General features: G+C 57.5%; 1 protein-coding gene across 9 annotated transcripts in view; it reads right to left on the minus strand.

Annotated features, from left to right (window-relative positions):
• The window catches only part of FMNL1 (formin like 1), a 66,324-nt gene that overhangs the window by 28,886 nt on the left and 13,584 nt on the right, over positions 1-23,854 (minus strand). For 4 of the 9 annotated variants that reach the window (XM_050934894.1, XM_050934897.1, XM_050934895.1 and 1 more), the window contains exons 2-6: positions 14,002-14,085; positions 6,974-7,087; positions 5,419-5,492; positions 3,760-3,843; positions 2,004-2,144 (exon numbers count right to left, since the gene is read on the minus strand). In XM_050934894.1, coding sequence (XP_050790851.1) covers positions 2,004-2,144; positions 3,760-3,843; positions 5,419-5,492; positions 6,974-7,087; positions 14,002-14,085 — 497 coding nt within the window. The remainder of the gene's footprint in view (positions 1-2,003; positions 2,145-3,759; positions 3,844-5,418; positions 5,493-6,973; positions 7,088-14,001; positions 14,086-23,854) is intronic. The other 5 variants (XM_050934896.1, XM_050934899.1, XM_050934903.1 and 2 more) reach the window with 3 other exon arrangements.

The following is a 23,854-nucleotide window of genomic DNA, read 5'->3' on the forward strand; positions in this document are numbered from 1 at the left end:
GTATTTCTGCTCTGGAAATCAGCTGGCAAAGTGCCCAGGGTGCCATGGCTATCGTCTCTCTGGTTTCCATGCCCAGCGTGCTGTGGTTAGGTGATTATTTAGCTGCCAGCCTTGCAAACACACCCGGGGGGTGGGGGGAGAGGGGCAGGCCAGGGTTCTTTCTTCCTTGCACATCACCACGAGCGGCCAAGGCTCCACAGGCCAAAATAGGCCCTCGGCACCACCTGCTCACAGGGGCAATTCTACGCATGCACAAAAGGCTCCTCCCCCTGGCTAGACAGGTCCCGCAGCGCTACTGGGGTCAGACTCTGGCTCTCCCCTATCACCTGTGGCTGGGCTGGCCCCATGGGGCCAATGGGATCAGACTCCGGCTTGCTCCCCCCATGGCTAGGCTGGTCTCACAGGACCAGTGGGGTCAGACCCACCCGACCCCTGGGATTGGGCTGGCCCACAGCGGTAACAGGAGTAACAGTAGGTCTGACTGCACACACAGGGAGCGTGAAGCAGCATCGTAAGTCGACCTTATACATGACTAGAAACAGAGCTGGGAAGCGATGCCAGAGCCTGACCCCAAGCACCAGGAACACTGGGGCAGACGGCAGCGCCAAATCTCCACCATCTCCGAGAGCGAGCCCTGGTTACCTACCGTGAGACATGGCCCGAGGGAAGCGTGCAAAAGAAGGCTGTGGTTAGAATGTGGGAGGGGAACGGGCATGCACAGAGCCACACGAGGTGAACGGGCTTTTAACTAGAACTGTCTCTCATCAGTCTGGATCAGAACCAGGCCGATTCAGCCTCCTCAGCATCCACTTTTAACATTTCACCTTGTTTTCAGATCCACAAGATTTTGACCTATTGTCCTTTTAAGCTTCACAACCCTACTCTGTGCTAGCATCCTGATGGGGAAACTGAGGCACGGGTCACATGGTGAGTCAGGAGCAGTCAGGGAGGAGGGATGCTTTAGTGGTCAGGGCACTAAGTGAAATTCCCTGCTCTGCTACAGACCTTGTGTGTGACCCTGGGCAAATCGCTTAGTTTCGCTATGCCTGAGCTGGGTGAAATGGGGACAATGGCACTTCCCTGTCACCTGGGGCTTCTGAGGAGAAATACGTTAGACGAGGCCAATGGTAACAGATAAGTAGTTACCATAATTTCTCAGGGACAGAACCTGGATTCCTGGCACTAGGTCCCCTGCATTAGACAGCCCGTGATTCCTGGGACCGGGGCTGGGGGTGTAATTCAGGTACAGCTGTTCTCTGGGTCACCAAGCTCCATGTTTATCAGTTTAGGGGGAATTTATTAGAGACCCCCCCAGATTATCATTTACACACACTTGGCCTTCTGGCCAACATCAGATCAGTGCAGTTTCTGGTGGTCGTCTAGCGGCTATAGCCCTGACCCTGCTGTACAAGCATCACTCAGCCACAGCCAACACACTCAGAACTCAAGGAATGGTGCTGGGCAGTTATTCCTTGGTGGTGGTGGTTTTTCTTAAATTTATTTTAATTGTGAAAAATTTCAAACGGCTCCATTATTCCCTGACCCCCATCAAGCCATTAGCCTCAGTAATATCCTGCAGCATGGAGTGCCCCGAGTTAAATATATGGTATGCAAAAAAAAGAAAGGTGGCGGGGAGAGGGGCGGGTTCCTCAGTCCAGCAACTCCAGGCTGTACTGACTCCAGATGGGCAGCGTGTCAGCGCCAGAGCAACTGAGGCAAAGCTGTGTGTGTCACGAGTCGTAAGAGGCCACAATGCAATGGTGCCACGGGCGCTCATGCAAGTGGGGCTGATGTTCTGTTAGGTGCAGGGATGTAATTCTTCCCCACTGGGAGCTGGGCGCCTCCCTCCTGGCCCAGGGCAGCATCAGGCCTACGAGCTGCAGCCTGTTTGCTTGGCCAGAAGAACCCAGACCGGAGCTGCCCACTCGCAATGGCCTCTCCTCCGGTATCTCTGAGCAGGGCGGGAGTGCTGATGGGTGTCCCATGCTGGCTGCATGTGTTACCTGATAGTCAGGTTCCTCGCTTTGGAGGAGCCCTGTGTGGGGGACGAGGAGTTGCTCTTGCTGAGGTCCTCCATGGATCTGTCCGGGGACTTGCCCTTGTCAGAGCCCGGGCTCCCGTTATCTGTGCTCTCCATATTGTACCTGGAGCCACACACGTGAAGACAGACGTGTGAGTCAGCAGAATATACTGAGGCCTCGTATGAGGCAGCAGGATCCCGGCCAGTGGTGAAGGAAGGGCAGACCCAGCGACAGAGCACAGTGAGAGGAGGTCCCCCCGCATAGGTATCTCGCGGCTCCTCGGCAGAGGCTCCCACAACTCGAGCCCGGGGGTGGGGGATGAGACTGCCCAGCCCAGCCCAGCTCTCACTCCTCTGGGACTGCAGAGACTGGCCCACACCAGCTTGCTCCCCAGCCGGCCTCCAGCCCCCACAGCCCAACGCTACCACTCAGCCGGCCAGAGCCACACTTAGCCACACACGCCTCAGGGCAGGTACTGCTGCCACCACAGCCCTGCATGGCCCCACACATGCCCCCAGGGACCAGCAACGCCACCACGGATGGTTATGCGTAGAAAGTGCACAGTCATCCCGCAGGCAGACCATGCGGGCACAGGGGTCTGAGGTCAGGGAGGTTTAACCATCCGTCCCAGATGGGTTAATCATGGAACAGCAACCAGCCCTGGGTGCCCTGAGGCAGCAGGATGAGGGAGTGGAGACTGACGGGCTTTTAGGGAGATCTTGGCAAGTGGCAGAAATTTCAGCACCCAGGACAGAGACGGACAAGGGGATGGGGAGGGGCGACATTTGTTAAGGGTTTTCATAGATTTTAAGGCCAGATAGAATCATCTAAGTCTGTCCTCCTGCCTAGCACAGGCCACAGACCCTCCCCCAAGGGAGCCAGCACATCTGAGCTGGAGCATGTTTCTCAGCCTTTGCCGGTTGGCAACCCCGTCTCTGAAGCCAAAATCTGTGCAGCTCCCCTCAGCGTGTACCATAGAATGGTCTCAGTGCCACCCACACTCAGCCCACCCTGCATCTCGGCAGGGGGCTGGCCCGTGCGGTGCCGTCTAGCCCTGCGGGTCTGTGAGCTGGGCATGTTCCTGGAGGCGGGCACGGCACACTTGACCCTGAAGGCTCGGGGTGTGTGAGGGGAGGGGGATAAGACTCTGCTTTAGATGGCACCAAGGTGCCTGGCCACCCCCAATGGCTTGAGCAGAGCTGTCAGGAGACGGCCAGTCTTGATCTAAACACTCCCAGGGATGGAGAATTTACCCTGTCCCTAGGGAGGCTAGTTAATCACCCTCCCTGTGAGCAACTGGCACCTCCTTTCTAGTCAGAGTTTGTCTGGCTTCAGCTCCCAGCCCTTGGGTCTCATTCTGCCTGGCTCCTCTACTCTCAGAAACCTGCTCCTGGCCAAACTGAGCTGAGGGAGCCCCGCTCGCACAACCCCAGATCCCGTTGGCCTCCTATGGAGAGCTGGGGCCCGAGCCCTGATGTCTCAGGGGCCAGGCTCGTGTGGCCCCTCCCCTCCCATGCACAGGCCAGGACAGGCAGCTACAGCCGAGGTTCAGAGCCAGGGCCTGTTAATGCAGGAGCAGGGCTCTCATGAGCATGGCACTCAGGCAGGTCTCCCACATTAGTCACAGGCCCGACTCGCGTGCTTACAGCTCGGCACTGCGGCGCTGGTCTGACGTGGGCCCAACCCGTCCCAGCGCCCTCCCCTCCCCGGCGGGGCACAGGGCTCAGCAGCAACTTACGTGACGGCGCACTGGGCGAAGGCGAGGTATTCCAGCAGAACGTCCAGCCCCTTGTTCTCCTCGTTCAGGAACTCCTGTACCCAGCTGGGGGAGAGGAGGTGCGTTAGCCAGGGAGATCAGGCAGGGACGGCCCAGCTGCACCCCCATCCTCACGCCCGTTTCTCTTTTCTTCCCTTTGCTTCCTTTCTAGAGCATCTCTCCCCTCCCCTCGGGCCCTGCTCAGACTGAACCCAGCTGTAACGGGGAGCCCAGGGGCAGCTCACCCAGTGCTGCTCTGCACGAGCCAGTGGGCAGTGGCAGAGTGGGCTGGAAGCATGCTGGCTCTGCCCCCCTCACACACTAGCCACAGCCCTGGGATTAAGTAATCTGCTCCCTTCCTAGAGCTGTGCAGGGACGTGCCCAAGGCCAGGCAGAGTGTCTGTGGCAAGGCTGGGAATGGCCCTCAGGTTTCCTAAGTCTCAGAGCCCCATGCCTGAACCCCCAGACCCACCTTCCTGCTCTCCCAGAAACCCCTCCGCTTGTCTCCTGCTTGGCTGCCATAACCCCCACCCCATCCATGCTCCTCTGCCTACACCACGGGTAGAAGGCAGGCACCTGCTCTCAACAGGACCTGCTTACAGACGCCTCCAACTGCCTCCATCGCTCTGAGATGTGACAGGCTTTGGGCCATGCCCCAGATGGCACCAGACAGCCCCAGCCCCACGATCAGGGAGGGGCACTGCTCATCTGCTTTTGCCCCATGCTCAGATGACAGTATGGATGTTCCAGATCAGTGCTGGGTCCCAGTGGGTTTGCCCCAGAGCACGGGGGTAGATTTAGCATTAGACATACTCCACGTCACCCTGGCAGGGCAGACACTGAGACAGCCAAGCCTCAGTGCCCATTTCCACCCAGCCTGGGTGTGATCCTGAGAGTCCGTCACACGCTGCACTCCAGGTAACTTCAGAGAGGTTTCTGCGCAAAGCATGGGGACACAGAAGTGCCAGTGTGGACACAAGAACAAAGGGATATAAACTGCCCATCAACAAGGCTAGATTTGAAATGGGGCAATGCTTTCTAACCAGCAGAGGAGTGAAGGTCCCATCTCCACCCAGACTTGCATCTGTTCTAGATCTTCCATGATCCAGGTGTGGCTGGTAGACAGCCAGGGGCCCACGAAAGCCTCACCACCAAAGTCATGAGATTGTCACAATGGGATGGTAGCACTGAGGCAAACTCAGTGGGGCCATTCCTAGTTCCCCACAATGCTCACCCCTCCCAGACACGGCACGACCTTATGGCATCTGAAAGCCAAGCACAGGAGAGCAGCAGATGGCGCATGGCAGGAATGCATCACTGATGGGTCTTGAACCAGGGACCTTTGTACTCAAAAAAACAGCACCTCTGCTGCTGGCGTCCAAGCAGATCTCGGGCTAGCATTGATAGCAGCTCCTCCTTCTTGCCTCCTTGCAGGCCTGCAGTGATTAGCAGGCAAGAGTGTAACACTCCTTGTCTGCACACCCGGTCGGCACAGCCGCCAGTTAAAACGCAGACCTGCAGCCCCCAAAACACAAGCCCTATCACCAGAGTTGAGTCACTTGCAGGCTGGGAGCGGCCACTAGAGGGAGACAGTCATCTGCACGACCCCTGGACATTAGCAAGTGATCCATAGATACTCACCGGATATAGTTGGTCCTCAGCGAGATCTCCAGCTCTCGGAGCACCTGTGTGGACTCCTGCACTCGCCTCTTAAACTGCGTTTCAAGAAGCAAAGGGGCGTTAGACAGATCTGCAACATCACTAGCCAGGCTGCAGCCTCATTTCTCATTTACCACCTGTGTTAACTCCAGATAACCTCCAGAGCAGCGATTCCCAACGTTACTGGTCCACGTACCATCCTCAGAAAACAGCTGCTTGCCTTCCCTCAGGCCAGCATCTCCTTTCTGCGCACAGTTATTTTAGGCCTTAACAGACTTAAGTATTTACAGAGCCAAAGTGAAATAAGTTTCAAATTTGGCTGGTGGAGATCTGCCTGGGGGAAACTAGAAGAGAAGGCCTTTTGGCTGGGGATCCCTGGTGGAGGGCTACAGGACGTGAGGTTTAAATGGGGTTGGACATTTTGTGACTCAATGGTTTTTCATTAGAAAATGCCGATCTGTTAAATCCCAAACTTTTCACAGGAACGTCCCAGTTTCCATTAAACTTCCGTAAGGAAGGTTCCTCAGACCCAGGATGAAATTTTGAGTCAAAATGAGAGAGACGCAGTCCCAATCTGGAACAGCCTGACTCAGAACAGGCCCTGGGACCTGGAGCCTGGGGCTGTTACATCCCAGGGGAGTGCCCTGACCTCAGGCTACTGGCTATTCTGGGATGGATGGGGGGGTGTCTCTCTGAGGTTTTTCCACACCAAAAACTTCAAAAAGTTGCAGTTTCATCTCGATGCAGAACAGGAAAGTTCTTGAAATCAGGAAAAGCTGTGTGAGCTGGGAATCCCGCTTCCTGCCAACTGTAATGAGGTTAGACTGCGGGGAGGGGCGCTGGTGGGGTGTAAAGGAGTGGACGTGTAAAAGGGCAGGGAGGGATAGGTAGTGGGGGAGCCTTGGCTGGAAATGAGGGGGCCTCACCCAGCATCAGGCAGCTCCAGCTCCAATTAACCCTTCCCATTTCCTCTGCCTTGGTCCCTGGACTAAACTCCTTCCTCACAGCCAAGGGATTCCACAGCCTTTCTCCTAAGGGCTGTGCTGTGATTCAGCCCATCAGTATCCAGCTGCCAGCCCTGCTCCAGGGAGCCTCCTTTGCTCCCCCACTTGGGCCCCCACTGAGCTTTGTGGGCTGTGCTGTAACTTAGGCAGGCTCCCCAGTCTCTCTTCTGGGTCCCAGCCCAGGGAACCTCTCTCCTGGGCTGCTGCGCCCCTGTAATTCTGCTCTCCCTCTCTGGAGCCAGCCACCCAGGAGGTAGCCACCTGATGGACACCTGACCCCAACCTCCAGCTAGTTCGCTGCACCCTGCAATACCAGTGTCCTTGAAGGGCTCATGGCATGAAGAGGGGTTGTCTGGTCCAGGCTCCCCTCCTCCCTACAAAGGACAGACCCCCCTGCTACCAGGCACCGCTTCCGACAGCTCCTGTGCCCTGGAGGTGCACGTACCCCCGTTCGGGGACCTTAGCTCTCAACCACGGTACAAAAGCTAAGGGGCAGCAAAGGAGAGGGGAGAATAAAAGGGGGAGGATAATACCGCCATGGCAATCAGCCAATCGGAGGTCACCTTTCTGCTGACTCCGCCCGTATCCAAGTAGCTCTTCAGTTTCTGGATGTACGCAGAGGGGGGGTTCTTGACCTGGAACCGTTCCTGCAAGGAGGGGGGAGAAGGGAGCTTCCTCAGACGATGGAGGAGAACATGCAGCACTGACGCAATGTGTGTGCACCCGGGCGAACACCCACACGTGAGCAGGACACTGAGGAGACTGCAGGGATCTGAGCTGTGCATGAGAAACAGCTGCATAGGGCAGGGAGAGAGACTCGCTCTTCAGAAGTGACCTGCTGCCCAGGTCTCCTGCCCCCGGGAACTAGCCAGATGGGGAATTGGTGGCTTTACAGAGAAACGACGTTTGCCAGGATCCGGCAGGATTTCGATGCTGAGTGGGAGCGAGTGAAGTGGCCTGGCTTAGAACTCACAGCCAGCCCTCTTCTTTAGGGCACCACACCAGGCTCAGACAGACACCGGTCATCATGCACACACCGGGCATGGGGGTGGGGGAGTGCCACAGGGACCCTCCCCAGCTCAGAAGCTACATCAGCTGCCTGTGATAGCCCTGCAGTCCCCTGCCCCAGACTGCACCACCGCACTCTCTAGTCCAGTCTCCTGTCTCGCCACCTCCAATGTCAGTCCTGCCCAGCCAAGGATGAGCAGTGCCCAGAGCTAGATGCTCTGTAAACCCCACCGGCCAGGCCTATTATAGAGCCCCACACCTTCCTATTCCCCTCCAACCCAGGGCTCAAAGCTCTTTACACGCACTCCTCCATTAAGCTGCACACGCCCTGGCCATAAGCTAGGTGAATATTACCCCTATTTTACAAAGCAGAGAAATTAAACGACTTGCCGAAGGACAAGTTTGTGACAGAGGTGGAATTAGAATCCATATCTCCTGATGTCCAATCCTGTGCAGAACCACAGACCAGCTTCCTCATCCCATGATATAGCACCAGGCTGCCTTCCTCCCCCGTATGGCCCAGCACTGGGCCTTCCTCCTCCCTGGGGCACAGCGCTGGGCCTGCCTCCACACACCCCCCAAGGGCACGGCACTGGGCCTGCCTCCCCCCCCCCCCAGGCACAGCACTGGGTCTGCCTCCTTTCCCCTCCCCCAGGCGCAGTGCTGGGTCTGCCTCCCCCACCCCCCAGGCACAGCACTGGGGCTGGCTCCCCCACCCCCCAGGCACAGCGCTAGGCCTGCCTCCCTTCCCCCACCCCCCAGGCACAGCGCTGGGCCTGCCTCCCCCCACACTCCGGGCACAGCGCTGGGCCTGCCTCCCCTCCCCCCCCCGGCACAGCACTGGGCCTGCCTCCGCTATCCCCCCGGCACAGCACTGGCCCTGCCTCCCCACCCCCCAGGGACAGCACTGGGCCTGCCTCCTCTCCCCCCCCCCCCGCAGGGGCAGCACTGGGCCTGCCTCCTCTCCCCCCCCCCGCAGGGGCAGTACTGGGCCCCTGCCTCCCCTCCACCCCGCCAGGGGCAGCACTGGGCCTGCCTCCCCCCCCCCGGGGCAGCACTGGGCCTGCCTCCCCTCCCCCCCGCAGGGGCAGCACTGGGCCTGCCTCCCTCCCCTCCACCTGGGCACAGCACTGGGCCTGCCTCCCCTCCCACCCCCAGGTGCAGCACTGGGCCTGCCTCCACACCCCCTCCCAGAGCTGGGCCTGCCTCCACCCACAGTAGAATATTGTGCAAGAGGGACTGTTGCCTGACACCAGCTGGTGAGCAGAGGCCCATCAATCAGCTGCTATCAGTGTCACTGCAGATACTGGGCACACAGATGTTAACTCTTTTTAAGAAGCTGCTTGTCTTAGGGCCCGTCTACACTGCAAACGTACAGGGGCCTAGTTCTGCCTCTTGGGCATGACAAATCCACACTGCTGAGAGAGATCGCTATGGCAACCTAACCCCGGAACAGACCGCATGAGGTCCACAGAGGGGTTCTTCCATGTACCTAGCTACTGCCCCACCCTCAGGGAGGTGGATTAACTACAGTCACGCCATGTTGACACCACAAAATCACATCGGCATCCAGCCACTGCAGTTAGTAAATTGCATGTCCGTGCACACTTGGCTCCTTGGGTCAGTGGTGCACAACCTCACCAGTAGCGCTTGGACATCACTGTGGGGCATTATGGGACAGCTCCTGAAAGCCGGCACCTGTCTGTGTAAGGAAGAGAGTCTGCACTGACACTGTGTCCACCTAAGTACAGCAGCCGTGACTCTCCACCGCTCGGGGAAGTGGCGTTACTAAACCGGCGTAGAGGAGCACTTACTTCAGCAGGACCCAGTTAAGTGAACACACTTCCACGGTTAGGTTGACGCAAGGCAGCTTACGTCATCCTAACCATGTGGCTAAGCAGCAGTTCTCCAGAAAAGGACCTGGGGATTACAGTGGACGAGAAGCTGGATATGAGTCAGCAGTGTGCCCTTGTTGCCAAGAAGGCTAATGGCATGTTGCACTGTATTAGTAGATCGAGGGAAGTGATTATTCCCCTCTATTCGACACTGCTGAGGCCACATCAGGAGTATTGAGTCCAGTTTTGGCCCCCCACTACAGAAGGGATGTGGACAAATTGGAAAGAGTCCAGCGGAGGGCAACAAAAATGATTAGGGGGCTGGAGCACATGACTTACGAGGAGAGGCTGAGGGAACTAGGATTGTTTAGTCTGCAGAAGAGAAGAGTGAGGGGGGATTTGATAGCTGCTTTCAACTACCTGAAGTGGGTTCCAAAGAGGATGGAGCTCGGCTGTTCTCAGTGGTGGCAGATGACAGAACAAGGAGCAATGGTCTCAAGATGCAGTGGGAGAGGTTGTAGAACTGATGAATGAAACTGTTTTTAATTGTTCACTTTATTAATGTAACTTCATAAGTAAAGTTTTATGAATGAAACAACAGTCATTCATAAAACCGGTTTCCCCAGGAACTGGCTAATTGACCATTAAGATGCTTGTTATGAGCCATACCTGTTCAGCCAGTTGCCGTTGTAAGTTTCACAGTCAATCCAGTTCTTGCTTAAATCACTAAGACTTGCACTGTTTCAGTATTGTAACTTCTGCCCACTGTTTGCCATTCCCTACACTTGTCTACATTGTAACTCAAACTCCATTTTAAAACACTCACTCCATTTTGTAAAAGCTTGCTGCAACCTTCAGTTATGCAAAACCCGGCTATAATCTTATTAGTTAAGTTTAGATGTGTGAATGAGGTATGTATGAATGATGGAATCAATCTCCGGCACCAGCCTGTCCTGATGAAATAAAGTTCAAACACCAATGGCTGAAGATGCAGACAAGAGCCCTGACAAAATAAGAAGAGTCCACCCTAAAAAGAAAAGGTACAATAGAAGGAAGATCAAAGCCAGGTCCGAGGCTGAAAGTCCCATCTGCAATTGACAGGTGATCAATCACACCGAACCCAGAGGCAGCGTGACACAGCAAGACCTATAGACTCTGGATTCAAACTAAAGCCTACAAAATGATGAGTGAGATGGAAGACTTTGGAGGGTAACATTGTGCTGCCAACATGGGAGAGCAGACCCAGCTTGTCCTTGTGCCCGGCTTTCCTGGCCAGTTACTGCCACAAGCTACGAACCCAAGCTGCGAAATCAAGCCACGAACTCAAGCTATGTCCAGGACTGGTAACTATGCAGCAGCTGCAGAACATCTGATGTCTAAATGTGTATGTGTGGATGCGCGTGTGTGTGTATAGGTATTAGATATTAGTTATTGGTCATAAATCAAATTGTGTTATCATAATAAATGTGGCATCTTTGTCTTGCCCCCTGAAACGATCCTGTATAGTTTTGTCTACATAACAAGGTCTAGGTTGGATATTAGGAAACACTATTTCACTAGGAGGGTGGTGAAGCACTGGAATGGGTTCCCTTGAGAGGTGGTGGAATCTCCTTCCTTAATGATTTTCAAGGTCAGGCTTGACAAAGCCCTGGCTGGGATGATTTAGTTGGGGGTTGGTCCTGCTTTGAGCAGGGGGATGGACTAGATGAACTCCTAAGGTCCCTTCCAACCCTGATATTCTATGTAGACCAGGCCTGATGGGAGAGCCCCTCCTGTTACTGTCGACACTGCAGCACTACGACCCTTCGTAACAGAGACGTATGTTTCTCTAATGATGATTCGTCCATGGGGCTCGAACTGGGACAACTGGATTTAAAAGCATGAGCCGCTGCTGCCTGAGCCACACTGCGCTGGCCTGGGTTAGGCATCAAGATCCCCTTTCATCCAAATGCCTCAGGACTTCTGCTTCCTGGTATATCGATGGGGTAACTGAGGCAAAGGGAAGGGAAGTGAATGTAGCAGAGCATAACAGTCCTGGGGACAGAGGCTGGCACACGGAGGTTTGAAAACAGGCTCTTCTATCCAGCAGAGGAAGGTGTAACACGATCCAATGGCTGGAAGTTGAAGCCAGACAAATTTACACTGGAAATAAGGTATAAATTTTTAGCAGCGAGGGTAACTAATCATTGGAACAACTTTGCAAGGTGGATTCTCCAATCCTGACAATTTTTAAATCAAGTTGGGACGTTTTTCTAACAGACCTGCCCTGAGGATCACTGTGGGGCAGGTGTCTGGCCTGTGCGATCCAGGGGATCAGACTGGATGGTCCCTTCTGGCCTTGGGATTAGGAATGCACAAGCCCCCTCCGAGATGCTGGACTCCTGGGCAGGGCTCCACTGATGGGCAGGAGATGCCTGTGCCCAGTCAGAGCCAGAATCAGGGCCCTGAGGCTCTGGCCATGGAACAAGCCAAGAAGAGCCTGTTCTGTGCTGTATGCAGGGCCGCCCGGGGGGGGGGGGGGAAGAGGGGCAATTTGCCCCAGGCCCCAGGGGCCCGCACGAGAGTTTTTTGGGACCTCTGGAGCAGGGTCCTTCACTTGCTCCGGGGGGCCCGGAAAATTCTTGCGGGGCCAGGCCCCAGAGCTTCTTCTGCTCCCGGTCTTTGCTGGCGGGGGGACCTTCCGCTCTGGGGGGAAGGAACCCCCGCCAGCGAATTACCGCTGAAGCGAGACCTGCCGCCGAAGTGCAACCCGGTCTTCGGCAGTAATTCGGCGGTGGGGGGCCCTTCCATTCCGGGACCCGTCACCGAAGTGCCCCGAAGACCCGCAGCAGGGGTCCCCCGCCATCAAATTACCGCAGAAGAGCGGGCTGCACTTCGGTGGCGAGTCCTGCTTCGGCGGTAATTCGCCAGCGGAGGGACCCCGCCACGGGTCTTCGGGGCACTTTGGCGGTGGGTCCCGGAACGGAAGGGCCCCCTGCCGCCGAACAGGGGCAGGTCTAGAATTTCGCGCCAGGGGGGCGCCCTGCCGCTTGCCGGTCCCGCGGCTCCGGTGGACCTCCCACAGGCATGCCTGCGGATGCTCCACCGGAGCCACGGGACCAGCGGACCCTCCGCAGGTACGCCTGCGGGAGGTCCACTGGAGCCGCCTGCCGCCGATGGCCCCAGGCCCCCGGAATCCTCTGGGCGGCCCTGGCTGTATGCCCAGCTGGCACGTGATGACTCCTGCCCCGCACTATCTCCTCAGGGAGCGCATGGCCCAGCTGGCCCAGCAAGCTCCGGTCAGACTCAGGCCCCCGGACCACAGGCAGGCTAGAGGGGTGATGACACTCATTGCCGCTGCGCAGTCCTGGGACCCCGAAGCAGAGCTCTAGGCTAGGGCCAGGGATGACTGTGCTGGGTGAGCCCCTAGCTGAACAGCCCACGGTCCCCATTTATCCAGAGTGCACAGACAGCACAAATAGCAGGGCACTGCGCCCCGACCCTGCAGGGACAGGGAGGTCAGTCTCCATGGTCCACTCAGTTTATGGCCTCTCCGCTGGGCCCGCCGTCAGCCCCGATCAGGGCCGGTGGGAAAGCTGCTTTGTCATTCCCTCCATGTCCCCCAGGAGCAGGAGCCAAATTAACTGCCCATCAGGACAAACAAGGCAGCCCTGGGATGGCAATCCCCAGCGGCCCCTGCCAACCTGAGTCAGCCTGCAGCCTTGCTGCTCAAAAGCTCAGCATCCCCCTCTGCCCCTGGGCCCCAACCCCCAAACCTGAGGGTTTCACTCAACATGAACCCCCAAAAGCAAAACAAGCAAGTGCAGAGGCTGACTGGTTAAAATATCCAGCCCCCAGCAAAAACTACCAGCTCCTCTCCCTTCCCCAGGGAAGCAGTTGCCCCAGTGAGATGCATCAGTTGCAGGGTTTTCTGAGGCATTTGATCTTTCACCGGTTTCTAATAATACTTAGCACTTACACGGCATCTGCAGCCTCAAAGTGCTTGGCAGGCATTAAGGGCTCGATCCGGCAGGCCCCTCACCCCTCTCTGAGCTGGATAAGAACTAGTGCACACACATGCCCCTTCCCTGCCATCTCCTGAAGGCCTCCCAGCACCAAGACTGATCGAGAGGATCGACCCCGGCTTTCTTTGCAGATCACCAGGAAAAGGTTAGTTGAGCCTGGGCAGAGGCCTCTGGCAGAAAGCCCATTCCTGCAGTGAAGTGAATCTTTCTGTTGATAAGGAACTGACTGAGTGTGGGTGCAGACATGACAGAAGGGGAGAGAAATGACTCATGGAGGAAATGGTGGGATTAGCCTCCTTGGCTTCAGAGGATTCAGCCCATCAGATTCCTCTGCAGGCACCTCCAGTGACTGCAAAGTGCTGGCAGGGAGCCGGCCCTCGGACCATTCTAGCGGGGAGTAGAGGCTGCTGGGCCACTCGGAACCTCGGTGGGCTGAAGCAATGAGCGTGACTTCTCCCTGCTCTGGCCCTGCTGCTGTGAGTCATGCTGCAAAGCATCAGACTGAAAGCCTGTGATCAGGTACCAACCTGAGCAATACAGGAAGGGGCCAGGGGGAAGTGTCTGGGTGTGAGTTTCCTGCCGTGAGTGTTGTGTAGCAGTGGGTAATGAAGGGCACTGAATCTCTTGCAGCAGGTGCTAGGGCGGCCGTGGGGGGTGGTGCGTGGGTGCCTGCAGCTCCTGGCAACTTCCCTGGATTGGGCACCTCAGTCTCACCTGGTCACAGATCAGCTCCCACTTCTTCTCACTGTCGTACTGGCTAAGCAGCTTCATCTTGTCGGGCGGCAAGTTCATGGAATCCTGCAGGGGAGACAGACGGGGATGAGACAGGAGTGGGCGCCAGAGCGAGTTATATCCCAGCTGCCATGACCATGAGGGAAGCAGAGCCTCTGCGTGGGGAGGGCTGAGCCCGATCCATCTGTCTGTTTAGGCCCAAACTGGACAATGCAAGGTCCTTTGCATCCCAGGTATCTGGGTGATGTCACCTCATCTTCCTCCAGTGCCCTGGACCCAAGGGGCTGGGCTCAGGTCTCCACCCTCCTACCAGCATTGCATCCCTGCCACCCCACCCCAGCCCATCCTTCCACCTCCAAGGACGGAGCCCCTGAGCTCCAGCCCCATGTCAGGAAGTGGTTGGGTTGCTCCATCACCAACCAGAGCTGCCAGGACTGGTCAGGTCTGAGAGAGACAGACTCCCAGCTCAGCACAACCCTGGCACAGACACAGACAGACAGTCTGTCCTGGACAGGTGGAGACCTCCAACATCCGCTCTAGTGTCTGGCTGCAGAACGAGAGGCTTCAGCCTATGGTGTCCTGAGGACTCCCCCCTCCAGTGCTCCTCACCACCTACCCAGGAGTTTCCCCTCCTCGGGATTTGCACTGCGCATGGCGCCAAGGGGGAACAAGGCCGAACCCCAGTAACTTGCTCAGTGCTGTGGTGATGCCTGTGCAGCACACAAGGATCAATAAAGTCAAGTCAAGTTTCAGTGCAATGATTTAAGCTCCCCATCACCAGTCCACAAGTGTTTTAACTGGGGGCCTCCGGATGCTTTAGAATCAGCTACTCAAGCCTCACAGCTTGGCCCCGCCTGGTGCACCAGTATCATTATCTCCCATTTTATGAACGGGGAAACTGAGGCATGGATGGGGGCTGGATTTGCCCAAGTCCACACAGGGAGCGACTGAGTGGGGTGTAGAACCCAGGAGTCCTGGCTCCCAGCCCCCAGCTGCATTAAATGCGGTTACCGCTCTCCCTCCGAGAGACCACGTGGGAGCCGTGTGCAGCCGTGTGATGGGTCTCAGCCCATGAAATCAGTGTCTGTTTACAGGCATGAGCTCAGCGGCAGGATGTTGTGCGCTGCGGTGTTCCCAGCACTGGTGTTGCTCAAGCTCCTTCCTGCTTCCCCATCCCACGGCAGTCGGTTTGGGCCCGATCTGGAGAGATGGGGAGCCAGCGAGGGCCCTGGGCAGCTCGGCCTGTCCTGGGATCGGTAGGGTGACCAGATGTCCCGATTTTATAGGGACAGTCCCGATTTTGGGGTCTTTTTCTTATATAGGCTCCTATTACCCCCTACTCCCCTCTCGATTTTTCACATTTGCTGTCTGGTCACCCTAGGGATTGGGCCTCTCGTGTGGTAACTGGGCACAAACGGTTGGCTTCTCCAGAGGCTGCCCTGGTGTCGCGTGTGCAGCAACAGGACGCAACGTCACTTCCCCTTTCCAAATGGGTAGCACAGGGGACTTCACTTCTCCTTATGCTCGGCTGTGCTGGGGGAGGGCTCAGGCCTGACGAAGTTCCACGATTCGCAGCTCGCTCACTGAGTGCTGGTGCCGGGACCCAGTGAGGAAGCCACCAGGCCAAAGTCCTACTCCCTTCCAGCACAGGCCCCATTGAGCCTACAGCTCCCAGCAGGCCACGCACTACCCTGGCCTCCAAGATGGAGCCCGAGCACACAGACCTGCCTGCCCTGGGATTTCTGGAGCTCCCCGGGCAGCCTGCCAGAACTCAGGGGCAGCAATGGGGCTGCAGCCATGAAAGGAGCCCCGAGGGGTACTAAATGGGGACAAGGGCCCGATCCTGCTCAAGAGATGAAGCCCAGCAGTTCCCCACAGACACTGAATGCAGGGTGTGGGTTATTCTCCTGGTTCTAAAGAAAATCATCACTTTTCCCCTAAAAAAGCAAGGAGCCAGGAGCTAAGGCCCCAGGGAGGGGCAGCTGTCAGCTGGGAGGAAAAGCTCCATTGCCCGTTGAAGGCAGGAACAATGACACATGGTGCTCGTGGGCTGCACCTCCATCATGCGATGAGCTGGCAGGTGTTTATGCAAACCAGTGCCCTCCACTGGATGGACTGAGAACGGCTTCACTGAGGGTCATAGACCCTACACCGCTCACAGGGATTCTCCTTTAGCCCAAAGACTCAAGACTTGTGCTTTGCAAGCAGGAGGATCTGAGTTCTAGCCCAACCAATGCAATGACTCTGAGTGGTGACAGTGACAGCTGTGACGTGTCTGTAGATTTCTCACAGTGCCAAAAGTGGAGGGCAGCCCACACTCATGGCATTTCACACAAATTAGCTTAAGCCATCAAGGGCAACATGGGCAGAACATCCTAGGAGCACAGATAATGAGAAACAAGAGAGGAAACATGCTTCCAAAGGGATTCGGGCTTAAAACCAAAACTGCTCGAGAATAAAGCAAAAGAGCCTCGGCTCACTTGAGAGGCGAGCGTCCAGGAGGAGACCTGCCAAGCCAGATGCACTCATGGAGCGGAAATCTCACCACCCGCTAACTGCACTTCAGTGCCCTTTGTGGTGCATTTGGGATGAATGAGGCTGTCAGAGGCGATTGAGAGGAGATGAGATTCTGCCAGGGACACGAAACCACCTCGGGAGAGGGCTCAGGGATTCTCCAGCAGCAGGGAAACCCCCAGCAGAAAGGCATCCCAGGATCTGGGGAGAGCCTTGCTCCAGGCACAGCTGGGTTTAGCCAGGTCCCACTGGATCCAGCTCACTCCCATCTGCACTGGCTCATTCGGTCCCTTTGCTTTGGAAACACTGGAGTGAGCATGTGGCAGCGGCCCTCCTCCCTCCCTCCCTCCCGCAGCCATGCAGGGCCGAGCTGAGCTGAGCAGGAGGCTAAAATTAGGCTGCGAGGCTAGAAACAGAAATAGCCTCACTGAGACAATCAACAGCCCCGGTGCTCAGTGCCTGGGCATCGAGCAGGATCGTGCTCCTATTGCGAGCAGCCGGCTGAGAGCCTAAGCTGCACCGGCACTGGGCGTTCTCCAAGGAATGGGCCCGGTTCCCACGGCACCCACTGCCAGAGGTGATGTGGGTTATGGGGCACGGTGCCACCTGGTGCCCAGGAACCAGTGGGCACAAGGGCAAGTGCAGCTTGTCAGATGGTCTGTTAACTAACAGCACAGAGCTCTCTGGGTAGGCAGGGCTGCCTTCGGCTTCCCCGGGCATCATACACAACCGCCCTCACCTACCCGCAGCGTTTAACGGCCCAGTCGCTCATGGACATTGTGCCGTTTCCCGGCATGGACCAGCCCTGGCAGGACGATCTTGGGGCTAAAGCACTGGGCTGGGAGCCAGAACTCCTGTCTCCATCAAGTCACTTCCTCTCCCTCTCTGTAAAGCAGATACTCTGATGGGTGAGATTTACACACCACAGCCCAGGCTGGGAGAGCCTGGCATGGGAGGGGCTGGCAGGGGTGGGGCTTTCGCTCCAGCGGAGAGACAGCAATGCCACACGCTGATCGTACCCCTCTCTTGTTAACATCCTTGACCACGGAGAGATGCTGGGTGCCACCACCCAGCGGTGTCTAATGCAGCTGGGCAGACCCCTGCCGTTTCACCAGTACCAGGGAAGGCAGGTCAATAGGACTTTAAATCAATGTGAGGGCCTCACGGACACGGGGCAGCTATGAACCTAGGCACTTGGTTCCTGTCCCAAGAGAGCCATCTTCCTGATTGTCCTAATTCCTGCCTTGGCTTAGTGCCCAGCCCCTCCCCCCCCACTCTGCTGGGGCTAGGATCCCTAACTCCCAACCATTCAGGGAGCCCCCCTTGTGGCCTCCTCTCCCATTTCCAGTACATCTGGGGGCTCCATTAAGGCTGAGCTGAGCTTCATATAGGTTCCAAAGCGCCATGGTTAATAAACTGGCACCTGCCCACCCACTTGGCTCGCCCTAGGGAAAGCAACCGTCTGTGCTCCCACAGCTCCCAGCTCCTCACTGGCCTCTGGCCCAGACTCGGCTGCCTGGGATACGGAGGGACTTAAAGCCCTCAGCAAACGAGAAGCTGCACTGGCATTGCCACAGGATGCCTTGTCCTGACATTCCCCAGCCCATCACCTCAGGAGCCTCCTCAGCACGGTGCAAGGAGGGATAGCTCAGTGGTTTGAGCATCAGCCTGTGAAACCCAGGCGTGTGAGTTCAATCCTCGAGGGGGCCATTTAGGGATCTGTGGCAAAAATCTGTCTGGGGATTGGCCCTGCTTTGAGCAGGGGGTTGGACTAGAACCTCCTGAGGTCCTGGATTCCTCCTGGTCTGGAGTTTCCATCCTGCAGGGAGCAGTCAGCACATCTGCATGCCCCTAGCTGTGCCCATGCCAGCACACCATTATGATCCTCCCCTGAGACCAGAGGGCAGCACTCAGCCCCAGCACCATGCTCTGGCTGTCCCTGCCCAGGCATGTGGAGTGGCAACAGGGCCAGGGGAGCTGAGAAGGAGGGAAAGCTTCCTCAGGCAGAGGACAGTGATCAGACTGAATCCTGCCAGCCGCCTCACCAGATCTCAACAGCTGTGTGGGCTTCGCCCCGGGGTGGCTCCAGACACCAGTATGCCAAGCGTGTGCCTGCCGCCCCAGGCAGGTTGCCTTCAGCAGCATGCCTGCGGAGGGTCCGCTGGTCCCATAGCTTCGGCGGACCTCCCGCAGGCAAGCTGCCAAGGGCAGCCTCCCTGCCGTGCTCTGGGTGGCAAAATACCTAGAGCTGCCCCTGGCTCCGCCCCAGTCAGTACTCAGAAGGGTGTCCCTCAGGTGGGGCTGGTGCAGCTGGATGGGACATAGCATTTGTGTTTCTGACCATTTGTGATCACTAAAAATCCCATGGTATCGCACCCTGCAAGAAGGTCAAGTTAACCCTGGTGTCCGGGCCAAGTTCCAGTCTAGTTGATCACTTCCTGCCTCCCCTAGCTCTTCCCAGCAATTTCGGCTGCATACAGAATCCTTCTTCACTTCCTGTCCTAGACTAATGTGTTGCATTATTGTGCGCTATTAAGCAACTGCCAATTGCACCCCAGAGGTGGCTGCATTTCAGTGCTGGGTGAAGCAATTCCTCTCTACAGCTGGCACCGTGGGTTGGGATAAGAGGGGCTCTATAAATGTAGGTCCGTATTATTATCACAAACAAGGAGATGCAATGGAGACAATTGCCTCCATAGGAGTTTTTAAACTCCAGTGAACTGCCTGCTAATTAATGTGTTTATACGCGCCGTCTGGACATTCAATAGCTCCAGGACACAAGCCTTTGTGGCTTCCCCCAGCCTAGGGGTCCAGACTCTCAGGTCTCCCTGGAGTCTTTATGCCACATGGTCCCTCTGTTACCAGTGAACACAGTAGGACCCTTAGCTCAGCTGCGTGCTCTGAGCACCACTGCAATACAAATATAAGAGCGTAAGAGTTGCCACACGGGGTCAGACCAATGGTCCATCTAGCCAAGTATCCTGTCCCTGACAGCAGCCAGCGCCAGAGCTTCAAGGGGGACCGTACAGAACAGGGCAATTCTGGAGTGATCCACCCCTGTCTTCCACTCCCAGCATCTGGAGGTTTAGAGTCATCCAGAGCATGGGGTTGCATCCCTGCCCATCCTGGCTAATACCCATCGATGGACTGATCCTCCAGGAACTTGTCTAGTTCTTTTTTAAACCCAGTTATAATTTTGGCCTTTACAACATCCCCTGGCAATGAGTTCCACAGGTTAGTTGTATGTTGTGTGAAAAAGTACTTCTTGATGCCAGTTCGCCACTGCAATTCCCAGCTAGACCGATCCACAAATGGGCCATTGTGCACCACTTTTCCTGGTCACATTGGTGACTCAGCAGGGAGATGCTGGTATAATGGCTTGAGCAGAGGAGTGAGAGCCAGCAGCTCCTACTGCATCTCTTTCCCATACGTGTGCTCAATACAGTTTGCAGCCAGGACTGGACTAAGTCATGGGGCTTATGGGCCCATGGCTAGGCTCCAGGATCTCAGCTGTCATTTGAAAACATTACATTCCCAGCCTTTGCAGGTGTAAAGAAAAAGCTTGAAAAATGTGACCTGAATGTGACTGCCTGAGTCTGCAGAGAGCCTGAAACAACATCTCCAAAAAGCACAGACTTCCCCAATGATCTTAACTCTGAACTCTGCTGCCATTCCTGAGACAGGCAGGGCCACTGGGTGGTGGTGGAGTGGCAGGGGCCCTGCAGTGGGCTGTGCCACCAAAGCCCCAGATCTCACCCCCAGGAACTCTGCCCCAAATCCAGGCTCCAGCGCCCGAGGTGCTCTGTGCTGATCTGATTGGCATGCAGTCACCTGACGTCCCACAGAGCACCTGGGGACACCGACCTAAGCCAGTGGGCTCCTTCCTGGCTGTGTTCCCTCAGCTGCCGCATGGGCTGCAGATAATGACAGGCAATTCAGCTCTGGTCAGGAGGGAGGGGCCATTTGTGATCAGAGCTGGGTTCCAATCTCAGCTCAGGCTTCCCCGGCAGCCCCACCCCAACACACACACCTCACTGCATCAGGCAGGGAGCTGCCATCTTACCTCTCTCTGCCCTGTGCCAGACACCCATGACCTCGTATAAATAAGCTTTCCTGTTAAGGATCAGAATACTCTGCACTGTTCTAGCACTCTCATCCACTGATCTCTGGTCACGAGCATCATTAGCCCATTTCACAGATGAGGAAACCAAGGCCCAGAGAGAGGCCATGACTTGCCCCAGGTCACACGGTGAGTGGCAGAGCTGGGAACCCAGGAGTCCTGATGCCCATTGCAGGGCATTGCCCATCAGAGCACGCTGCCTACCATAGCAGCAGCAGGGCGCTGTGTGTCCTACAGAGAGTGGTTTGGACACGTTTTGAAACCTCAGGAACTGGGGCACCACGGGGGTGGCTGAAGACGTGGGCTGGCGCGTTTAGCTGAGCTGGACCAGAGGACCCTCTCCAATTGGGTTGTGCCAGAGGGGGCCCTGCCTGACCAAGGGCAAAAGTCACTGACCCAGCCCAGAGAGACTGTTCCAGAGGGAAGGCAGGGCAGGGTGGGAGCCGGAAGGGCAGCCTTGGACATGCTGCCATTTGTATGCCAGCAGCACCCAGAGGCCCCATCGAGATCAGGGCCCCATGGTGCCAGGCGTGGAACAGACACACGGGTACAGCTACGCAGCCAGCAAGAGTCCGCAACAGCGGGCCTCTGAGCCCAGGCTGAGCCAGGCTCTGGCTGATGGGCTAAGAACAGCTGGGCAGACAGCGCCTGGAAGCCGTGACTTGGGCTGGAGCTCAGGCTCTCAAGTCTCATGCCCCAGGCTTCGGAGCCTGAGCTGCACCGTCCACACAGCAATTTTCAGGGTGGCAGCACGAGCCCAGGTGTGTCAAGCCAGGCCTGGGGGCTGCTGTACAAAGGCACCCAGAGGGACAGGCTCTGCCCCAAGCAGCTCACAGCTTGAACTAGGGGGACCAGAGGTCCCAATTTTATAGGGACAGTTCCGATTATTGGGTCTTTTTCTTATATAGGCTCCTATTATCCCCCTACTCCGTCCCAATTTTTCACACTTGCTGTCTGGTCACCCTAGCCTGAACAGACAAGGGCTAGGAGGGGAAACTGAGGTGCAGAGGAGGAAGGGATTCAGCCACGGTCACCCAGCAGGTCAGGACGGAGCTGGGAGCCGGGAGCCGAAACCAAGTCTCTGAGTCCTAAGGCGCTGCCACAGTCACCAGACTGCACTGTCTGCCCCACGCTGGTGGCGGGATGGCGATGAGGCTCCGGGGATGTCACCCAGGCCCCTCATGCCAGCACAAAACTTGCAGGTAGATTGAGAGATGGGGAGAAGGGATGCAGTCAGGGGCTGCCTTGGCCCAGTCAAGCCAGCTGGCAAGTGCGCTAATCCCACGTGACTGCTCAGCAATGAGAACAGACGAGCTGGAGTGAAATGAACTATAACATGAGCCAGGGTCTGCCCGCATGCCCAGGGCACACCCCAGGGACACCCAGAGCCAGGCGCGTGCCCGGGACACACCCACGGGGACACCCAGAGCCAGGCACGTGCCCGGGACACACCCACGGGGACACCCAGAGCCAGGCGCATGCCCGGGACACACCCACAGGGACACCCAGAGCCAGGCGCATGCCCGGGACACACCCACAGGGACACCCAGAGCCAGGGGCACCCACGGGGACACCCAGAGCCAGGCGCATGCCTGGGACACACCCACGGGGACACCCAGAGCCAGGCACATGCCTGGGACACACCCACGGGGACACCCAGAGCCAGGCGCATGCCCTGGGCACACCCCAGGGACACCCAGAGCCAGGCGCATGCCCAGGGCACACCCCAGGGACACCCAGAGCCAGGCGCATGCCCAGGGCACACCCCAGGGACACCCAGAGCCAGGCGCATGCCCGGGACACACCCACGGGGACACCCAGAGCCAGGCGCATGCCCTGGGCACACCCCAGGGACACCCAGAGCCAGGCACATGCCCTGGGCACACCCCAGGGACACCCAGAGCCAGGCGCATGCCTGGGACACACCCACGGGGACACCCAGAGCCAGGCGCATGCCCTGGGCACACCCCAGGGACACTCAGAGCCAGGCGCATGCCCTGGGCACACCCCAGGGACACCCAGAGCCAGGCGCATGCCCGGGGCACACCCCAGGGACACCCAGAGCCAGGCGCATGCCCTGGGCACACCCCAGGGACACCCAGAGCCAGGCTCATGCCCTGGGCACACCCCAGGGACACTCAGAGCCAGGCGCATGCCCGGGGCACACCCCAGGGACACCCAGAGCCAGGCACATGCCCTGGGCACCCCCCAGGGACACCCAGAGCCAGGCTCATGCCCTGGGCACCCCCCAGGGACACCCAGAGCCAGGCTCATGCCCTGGGCACCCCCCAGGGACACCCAGAGCCAGGCTCATGCCCGGGGCACACCCCAGGGACACACAGAGCCAGGCGCATGCCCAGGGCATACCCCAGGGACACACAGAGCCAGGCGCATGCCCGGGGCACATCCACAGGGACACCCAGAGCCAGGCTCATGCCCGGGGCACACCCCAGGGACACCCAGAGCCAGGCACATGCCCTGGGCACCCCCCAGGGACACCCAGAGCCAGGCACGTGCACTAGGAACACACCCAGCGTGGGGGAGGGATAGCTCAGTGATTTGAGCATTAGCCTGCTAAACCCAGGGTTGTGAGTTCAATCCTTGAGGGGGCCACTTAGGGATCTGGGGCAAAAACTAGTACTTAGGCCTGCTAGTGAAGGCAGGGGGCTGGACTCCATAACCTTTAGAGGTCCGTTCCAGTTCTAGGAGATAGGTATAGCTCCAATTATTATTATTACCCACAGGGACAGCCAGAGACAGGCACATGCCCTGGGAACACCCCAGGGTCACCCAGAGACAGAGACTTGCCTGTGGCACACCCCAAGGGCACGCAGAGACAGGCACATGACCTGGGAACACACCCACAGGGACACCCAGAGACAGGCACATGCCCTGGGGAGACACCCAGAGACAGAGGCATGCCCGGGGCACTCCCCAGGCACACCCAGAGACAGGAACACACCCATGGGGACATGCAGAGACAGGCACACGGCCAGGCCACACCCAGAGGCCCATCACACGGAAGCTGCCCATGGGCGGACACATAGCAGGCACACTGGGGGCAGACACAGCCACAGCTCAACACCAGCCCTTCCCCAGAGGCAGCCACACTGCCTGAGGAGCATCACACTGCCCAGGCTTTTCTCCACAATGACATGGGCTGTTTCCTGTCACCACCTCCCGCCAGCAGAGCCTGGCCTG

This window comes from Gopherus flavomarginatus, chromosome 25 (genome assembly GCF_025201925.1).
Source record: "Gopherus flavomarginatus isolate rGopFla2 chromosome 25, rGopFla2.mat.asm, whole genome shotgun sequence".
Taxonomy (NCBI): Eukaryota; Metazoa; Chordata; order Testudines; family Testudinidae; genus Gopherus; species Gopherus flavomarginatus.